Genomic DNA, 9171 nt, shown 5'->3' with positions numbered 1-9171 from the left:
TCACCAGCCTCTACCAAAGGGCAGGGGGCTTTTGCCCCCATGTTTCTGCCTTTCCTTCCTGCGTAGCACAGCTCAGGAAGCAGGCAGAGGGCCTTTCACAGGCATTAAAGCAAGTATGTATCCCACAATGCCCAAGTTCATTGATTCCTTCAATACAGATGTGCATTTGGGGCTTTGAGTTTGAATCACAATATAACACAAAATCCTGTTTAACTCAAAGTACTACAAGAAAAGCAAGCCTACTGCTCGGCATAGCACAGGGCAGTGACAGACCTGCAGATCCATATGGTGAATCTGCATCCCATGCACAGTGCTCCATGTACACCGTGTGTGACCCCCACTCAGCAGGTCCTGAGCCCCTGTTCCCTTAACAGATCTCACTAATGCCATACTAGGAGAAAATGAGGAAGTGTAAAAGAATATGGGTCTTCCATCGAACCCCGACGTTACTAGTAACCTTGTGTTGGTATCATACTCGATGTTCTTAACCCAGCTGGTGTGACCATGTAGAGTGCACACTTTTGTGTTCAGCTTTCTCAGATCCCAAAGTGCTATTGTAGTGTCATCAGAGCAAGTTGCAAACAGCCGATTATCTAGAAACCTGAAAATGGGACAGACATTCTGTGGCTGCTTAGTGCCTTTCCTAACTTAAATATTCTTAAACTGGAATTTAAGGTGGCACAGAAATAAACAGAGTGTCCATAAAAAAAATTATAAAAATCAACATACAGCAAAACATTTGCCAATAAACCAGTTTCATTTAAAACAGTCCTGCTGGGATATGAACCAGCAGTACCTCTGTAGTAGCTCCTACACTGCAGGAGCAGAGCAGAAGTTTTTTGGTACTTTGTTTCTTTTAATGAATCACAAACACCACACAACCACCAAAGAACCAGTGGAAATGCTCACACAGAAGCCCATGCCCCCATGGGGACAATGCTCTGCTTCACACCTACAGACAGCTCTCCCCAGATCCTGACCCCCAGATCCTGACCCCCAGCAAAGGCAAAGCCTCCAGGGGTGGATTCTGGGATCCTATAGATTCACTAGTGCTGGAGGCACAGCACGGCCCTGTTAGGAGGTGATGAGGACACCCCAAGCCCTGCAGTCACCAGAAGGTTCCTACAGATGACAGATCTCTAGGACCTCTTCCCAACCAGACCTCTGTTGCTTGGAGTTGGCCCCAGCTTCAAGACCAACAGACACACTGCTGCTCCAGAGGTTTAATCCCATGGATTATCTATGCAATGCAGTCCTGCTTTACTGGCACTGGACAGGGCACTGCTATCTGGGAAACAGGTACTAGGATGTACATCTGAATACTGCCACTGTTTGCACATTTCCCTCGGCCCTGAACTTCATTCCACCTTTGCCCATCCTTTGCTTGGAGCCTATCCAGCTCCATGGTGCCCCAGGAGCACTGCCTGCTGCAGCTGCCGAGCCACGAGCTTCTCAGACCTCCTGCAGCCAGGAAGGCTTTGTGCCACCTGCACAGCCTCAACAGCCTCTACCAAAGGGCAGGGGGCTTTTGCCCCCATGTTTCTGCCTTTCCTTCCTGCGTAGCACAGCTCAGGAAGCAGGCAGAGGGCCTTTCACAGGCATTAAAGCAAGTATGTATCCCACAATGCAAGGGCAGAGCACTGTCCAGGATGAGAATTTCAGATCATCTTTGGAAGCAGCTGCTGCCCAAGTGTCACTGGCTACCCAAGTTCATGGATTCCTTCAATACAGATGTGCATTTGGGGCTTTGAGTTTGAATCACAATATAACACAAAATCCTGTTTAACTCAAAGTACTACAAGAAAAGCAAGCCTACTGCTCGGCATAGCACAGGGCAGTGACAGACCTGCAGATCCATATGGTGAATCTGCATCCCATGCACAGTGCTCCATGTACACCGTGTGTGACCCCCACTCAGCAGGTCCTGAGCCCCTGTTCCCTTAACAGATCTCACTAATGCCATACTAGGAGAAAATGAGGAAGTGTAAAAGAATATGGGTCATACTAGTTGGATCACTGCACTGATCAGATGAAGTACTTAGCCTGTTCAGGTGGTAATTCTCTACCAAGACAATCTCTGGTCTTCAGCCAAAAATCCAATGTATGTATCACCCCTGCCTGAAGGAGCATGAGGGAGCTTGAAAACCTTCAGGTGACTACAGAACAATATCTGATATAAAAGCACTCTATCAGGCAGAAAGGGATAGAAGGGCTTGACTCAGCACTAAAAAGGCATAGCTAGGTAATGAACTGAGTCCAGATGTTACTGCAGAAAACACCAGATTTTTCAGAAACACCAAGTGAAGACAAGACTTTGTTTGAAGGCATACTTAGACAAATTTTGTTCACTGAGAAAATTACTGGTTAAAACTATTTAGTTCGCATTACAGAGAACAAAGTTTATCATACTCCATTTCCACTGCAATTTATGCATGCCCTTGTTTTTAGAAGGACAAAAGAATTTCTGGTTTATGTTTGCAATTCATGTTGGATGAAGACATTTGAGGAAAAAATCTGTATGTGACATAAAAAAGGAAAATAAAACCTATCTGAAAAACACCAGAAGTAGCTACACAAGAACACCAAGGCAAGAACTACCTCCACAGAGTCATGTGGTAAGTCACCTCTAGAAACATCCTATCTTTTAGACTTAGAACCAGGCTACATCATATAAAAATAGCAACAATTCCAATGAAAAACTGGAAACCAGCCACAATGGGAATAATCCAAGGGCAGAAGCAAACCAGAGTACATATCTTGCCCCTATAAGACCATCATTTGCCTCTATTGTGGATGCTACAGGTAACCCTGCTCCATCCATCACAACAGGTTTCAGAAGAAGCAGGGAGATACAAATGGTGCTGAACATCTTTCATATAGAAAATGACCAGGTAGTCTAGGATTAGTGTAAAAACCAGGTAATTGACAGTGCATACAACTCAGGCATGTAAAACTGACTGAGATTATAGAGATTAATTGTTCCTTGTCTTCCTACCTCATAAAAGAAGCAACAAAAACCCACTAGAGGGCCCCAAACTAAGCTAGCAAATTTTAAAAACACTATTAAATACTCCTTGAAACACATTTGTGCCACAGCAGAGGCTTAAGCTCAAAACCTGACCAAATTCCAGTGGAAAACACCATCTGCTTCAGGTAACTATACACCAATGCCCAGCGACCAGGAGTCTACTGGAAGAGGATCATTACACACCTCCCTGCTCGTACACACATATGAGGCACCTGTGGCAGGACACAGCAGTAAGAGTATTTATCTTTGCTGCTTATTACAAGGAATTCTGCAGTGGTATAGAGCCTGGAGTCCTGCTCATTAAGCAGAAGCTGTACCCCAGGTAATGCTCTATTAACCAGGTGTTACAGAATACAGCTGAGTTCCTTGTACCAAGTTTCTAGCAGCAAAAAGTGGTAACATGCAGGTAAACTGTGGAAAAGGTGCCACTACTCTATAAAGACAAAATAAAAGCTTTAAGAAAGATTTCAAAGGAAAGCAGAAAGTTTACTACACAGTGCAAGGAAGTACCTTAGTCTGCTGACTAACAGTAGATCTGAGAGTTATATCTGCTTGGAGGTAGTACTGGCACTTTCATGTAAAATAAACTATGCAGAGTAAAGACATATAAGGACCAAGAATGGACTTACTAAGCCTCACAGACAGCCAAGGTGGAAAGAAAGGAGAACCTATGAATAAGAGAAAAAAGTGGAAAGAAGTTTCAAAGCTTTTCTCAACTAAGCAATGAGATACATTGTCAAGACTAGCACCCCTGGCAGCAACAGAGGGAGCCTGCGGGTCAGGGTTGAGAAGCCTGCATAGAATGCTTCTCATCCAACACGATCCACACTCACTCCCCTGAATCCCTGGCAAGAGCAGTCTGAATGTAAAGATCAGATACTGAATTAGAGATTTACAGAAATCTCAATAAATCCGTTTTGTCTTTGCCTTCTCCTATCTTGGTAACACAGCTCTGTTCCTCACCCAGCTCCATCTAAAACCTAAGCACAGGTAAAGAACAACCACTGGTATGCAAGACATGTGAAAAGCTGTATCTCCTAACAGTAACACATGTTCTCAACATCCCTTCCTCCATTTGTGTCAGAGAGCTCCAGGTTTTACTTCAGCTCTTCTGAAAGAAATCCAACTGATGCAGAACTTCAGTCTCTTCTAGAAAGGACAGGCAGCTTGTGAGAAACATCAATATATCTCGTAAACATGTGAAGACCCTGTCACCCCACATTTCTTCAGCTCTTTTGAGAGGAAATGCTTAGATTGCTTCTCCATTTCTTAGTTTGAGTTTGGCTTTTGGGTTGTTTTCATTTTGGTCTTTGGTTGTTTTATTTATTTATTTATTTATTTATTTATTTATTTTATTTGAGAATCTGAGTACAGAAGCTGCGATATTGTCCACAAGATTAAGAAGTGTCTTAAGTTCATGTGTGAAACTGTATCCTCAGACCCAGAAAAGCTACAAATAATAGAACTTAAAAGGAGAAACATTACATGACAAGAACACTGATGATTCCTGTGCTTGTTGTTTACCACTTCATCCGGAGAAGCACAGGATTTAAACCACAAAGACAACGTGCAAGCGGAACTGCAGAAGCCATTTCACTTTCCCAGCAATTCTACATCAGCCCGACATTTGAAGCAGCCAATCTTTGTTGGAAATGTCCATCCAACTACGGAAATTACTGTTCCAATTCAAAATACCACACATATTCATCATAGAATCACAGACTGGTTTGAGTTGGAAGGGACCTTAAAGATCATCTAGTTCCCAATGCCTGCATGGGCAGGTACACCTGCTCCAAGCCCCATCCAACCTACCCTTCAACACTTCCAGGGATGGTGCAGCCACAGCCTCCCTGGGCAACCTGGGCCAGGGTTTCGCCACCCTCCCAAGGAAGCATTTCCTCCTAAATTGATATAATTATCTGATCTTGCTGCAGTCTCAGACCTTCAGGTCAAACATGAGTCCCACACCACTGGTTATGCTCTGATTTACCACACTCCTTCAGAGCTCTTTCAGTTAAAACAGGTGATGGTTCCTTAACACTGTTACCCTACCACAACCTGCAGCTCCTCCTGCAACGAAGCCACCTGCTCAGCACTTTATACCACAAAGATCCCTTTCAGATTCCTCCTTCTCCTGTTTCCAACCTTTCCATTTCTCCAATACCAAAAAGGATAATGGCACAAAGCAAACTGCAGCCCAATGGCTTCACAAAGCCCACTGTCCCCAGGACAGCACATAACAAAAACTTACGACACTGTCATGAGAGAAGGATCTACGGTAAGTCAAAACACGAGGTCTTTACAATTTCCAACCTACCTGATATTATTTACACAGTCTTCATGAGCTTCAGAGAGAGTTTTGATGTGCTTTGAAGATATTGGGTCAAAAAGCAGCACTTCAGTCTGTTCACAAGCAACAGTCAACACTGACCTGCAGGGGAGGAAAGAAAAGCAGAAACATTTGTATATAGTAAAAAAAATTACTTTTGTGTACATCCAGCTAACCTCCATTCTCTGTCCTCAAAGGAACACAGCTTCACCACTACTCAGCTTGGCTCCCTCTTGACACTGCACAGAATCTGCAGTAGAGTCTGTATTTTTACTGCCTTTTTGCAGATACCCATTCTTGAAAAATGTAGAAGAAAACAGCACATTGTTTTATTCTGGGGAAGCTGACTTCTCAAATTCCTTTTTGAGGGATGACGACTCTTCCCCTGCCTGGCTGATGGCTTAATTAATGCACAGCTGGTGCATATGCTGGACAGACCACATTATCCTTTAATTACTTTTAATTAACTTTTTTTCTTCACATGCAAGGTGGTTGTTTTATAACAGCTACGTCCATCATAGGTCCAATGACGGCATCATATAAATCATAGTTAAGTGTATTCACATCCCTGGGCTTTTCAGCAGTTGTTGACAGTATTTTGGCTCATCACTGCAGTGCAGTGCATGAGCCCAGTGGTTCCAGTCTGGGAGAAAAGAAGAATCAAGCCCTGGCATGAAACCCACTGCTTTTTTCATGTGAGGATATTTGCCTAATATTGCAGCAAAAAAGAAAAAAAAAGAAAGATAACAGCACCGAAGAGCAAGTGGAAATTCTGCTGCAGGTTTCGCACACAACTGCGCCCGTATCGTGGTCTCCCTCTGCCCTTCACTGGCAACACTTTTGGGGTGTTCCGTGGCCTGGCAGTCCACTGCTCAGGTGTCAGATGACCAGCTGGAAAGCTCTGTGAGCTGCAGGGTCTGTGGAGGTTGCCCTGAGAAGGAGCACAGGCTGCCCAGGTCAGACTGCTCACAGTTGCAGCAACCAAGCCAGCTCCTACCCCATCACTGCACTCACCCTGCCTACAGGGGCAGCACAGGGGAACAGCCCTGCCAGCTCCTTCCCCATCACCTACCACAACACTTCCCTGGGCCCCTTCCAGATGCCACCTCTGCTGTACCACTGCTATGTGACAGGCAGACAGCTCTGTAGCAACCAGTAGCTCCTTCATAGTGAAGATGCACAATGTCCTCATCTCCTCCCTACCGCTGACTTGGACTGCTGCTCAGCTTGGCATCCACCCAAAAGCAGCATCAAGATGATATTCAGTCTGTGTCTGCAGAAGCAGAATTTTAAAGCCAAATTCTAGAGCATAGCACCCTTCCACAACAGCCCAACCACTCAAGCAGCTCTGCTGACTGCATGCTTTTTTCTACATCACAACAGCATGAAGCAGTAAATGTTGAAGGCAGAAATGAGACTGATTCAAAGTTTTATTTAAAATATCTAGCCTGTCTGCAACTGAGTAATTTTTTCACTAGAAGCTTATGAAGTTCAGATTTAAAAGTTTTTGGTTTTAAAAAAGCATGAAGCCAGGGAATTGCTATCAGACACATCATGCTTTTCACCACAAAGAAAATGAGTTCTCTGACAAAAGGTGTTGTTTTCTCCATGCCGTGGTGCAGTTACAGGAGGGAGGGTCAAAGGCAGCAGCAGGCACTTGCACCAGTCTAAACTGGGCACAAGCAGAGACTCAGGCTAAGAACATGGCTAATCGTTATCCATGCTTTTTAGGAGATATTTCACAACAGACATTAAACCACACTATCATTACTATTCTGAGGACAAACTAAAGTCTGGAGCAAGATTTAGTATCTTACTGCATCACCTAATTCACTTGCCAACACCAGAACAACTTCCAGGAATTACTGTTTCAAGGACATTGCCTCCTTAAAAAAAAACCAAAGCAAAAAACCCAAGACAAAACAAACCCCCTCCCCGAAAAAAAACAAACCAAAACTAAAAAACAACCAAAAAAATCCCATAAACACTTCTGTCTCCATATACAGCTCTCACAGTGAAAAAAAATAAATGATAGACCTTGTCCAGGATACACATTATTTGTGAATGAGACCAGAGAGATGTCTGCAGAGGATTCACAGGGGTTCCCACTGGCACAGAAACATCAGCTGCCTGAAGGCTGGGTAGCTCTGCACCAGCCTCACAGGTATGGGTGTGTTCTGGGCTCACGGATGGTGGTGAGGCCTGACAATGTACAGTGATGGCCAGTGAAGTCTGTCCTGTTACCCAAGCAGAGCTGAGCTCCATGAAAGCTCCAGGAAAGCTCAAGCACTCCCCAGCATCGCAGCACCTCTGACCAGCAGAGCAGGGTTATGGCACAAGGGCCGTGTGCCCCAGTGACCTTGGGTCCCCAGAATGAGCCCTGGAGAAGCAGCTCCCCACAGGCAATGAAGACAGAGCACAAAGGCAAGATCCCCACCACACCCCAGAACAGTGCTTGCAGAAGCAAGAAGCTGACAGAAGGGGCAAGCACAAGGACACGGGGATACTGTGCCTTTCCTTCAGAGAGGCTACAGGAGACCAGGCATCTCCAAGGCCCAGGATGGGTCGGAATAGCAGGGGTTTGGGCAGGCCTGTGAGTGGCCTGAGCTGAGCCTAACCACCACAGACCTGCGCAGGACAGCAAAGTTTGGGCTGTTTGATTTGGCATTAAGGCAACAGGTTCAGTGCTGTGGTCCTAACCCTACCCAACACCCCCGGTGGTGTGCTGGGCCAAGCAGAACACCAGGTCTATGGACTCAGCCCTTTGGCACAGGAACCCTTCTGGTGGGTTGGGTTTGGGAGAGCTAAGGTCCCTGGTTTAGCTCACGATGCAGTCTCACAAGCATCAGGCAAGGGAGGTGGGAGGAATGCAGAACTATACCTTTTGTCCAAAACTTGTACAAATGATCTTAAATGGCAGCTGTACTGCAACTGCAGCTGACACTTCCCACACCAGTACAGAACACCTGGCACTTTTCCAGTTTATTCCTTGTGATTGAGCCAGCAGTGATCCCACATGGCCACAAGAGTGGATCCCTTGCCTCAGGGACCTTATGCCCCTATCTGGGGATCCACAGAGGAAACTGCTTTCCAGCAACAGGCACCTGAAAACAGTTTTAATAAATTCCTAGAGCTTAACTTTGTCCTCTTCTAAAAACAGAGGAACAAATAAGGGATGGAAACCTGACTCCACAGCACAACTTTGGCAAAACTGTCATTAGTTCAGATGTTCATGGAAATCAGAAGTCTGTTCTGATGAAAACTCACTGAAAGCAGAAAAGCTGACTAGACAAATGTAACAAAGACATCAGTTCCAACCATCCAAACTGAAGACACTGTTGAGACCACTCTAGCTTGCCAGGTCTTTCTGCCAAGAAACCTGGACATACAAGCACACAGCAAGATGCAGACACACAGATCTCTCTGAATGGGCTGCTCTGCTTTGAGCTGCAGTGCCAGGACATCTTTTACCCTCGATGAGTTCAACTGTCACTTGCTGTTGTCTATGCACCGGCACACAGCAGGACACCCTTCAGCCCATTTGTCTGTGCAGACCCAAAAAATCCAAGGCATCGTAAATTAATAAACAACTGTCACATTTCAAACAGAAACTGTCCTCTGAGGACATCGGCTATGAACACTTTTGAGGGGTTAAATAAATGGCTCCATCGCTCTGTCCTCAACCTCGTGCCCCAGTTTATCCCCCTCTCCCCTAGGACAAACCGCAGAGGAGCCGGGAGCGCGGCTGGGCAGTGGGGACGGCAGCCCGCGCAGGGCAGCCCTCTCTGGTCGCTCTCCCCGTGCCTGCTGCCTG

At 45.5% G+C, this 9171-nt stretch overlaps 1 protein-coding gene across 1 annotated transcript in view; it reads right to left on the bottom strand.

Moving 5' to 3' along the window:
* Positions 1-6359, bottom strand: part of DCAF10 (DDB1 and CUL4 associated factor 10) — a 12836-nt gene extending 6477 nt beyond the window's left edge. The window contains exons 1-2 of the mRNA XM_010005531.1: positions 6355-6359; positions 5346-5459 (exon numbers count right to left, since the gene is read on the bottom strand). Coding sequence (XP_010003833.1) covers positions 5346-5459; positions 6355-6359 — 119 coding nt within the window. The remainder of the gene's footprint in view (positions 1-5345; positions 5460-6354) is intronic.
* Between the last annotated feature and the right edge of the window lie 2812 nt (positions 6360-9171).

Source organism: Chaetura pelagica, unplaced genomic scaffold (assembly GCF_000747805.2).
Source record: "Chaetura pelagica isolate M959 unplaced genomic scaffold, ChaPel_1.0 scaffold499, whole genome shotgun sequence".
NCBI classification, from domain to species: domain Eukaryota; kingdom Metazoa; phylum Chordata; class Aves; order Apodiformes; family Apodidae; genus Chaetura; species Chaetura pelagica.
This window is presented reverse-complemented; position numbering and strand designations above follow the sequence as displayed.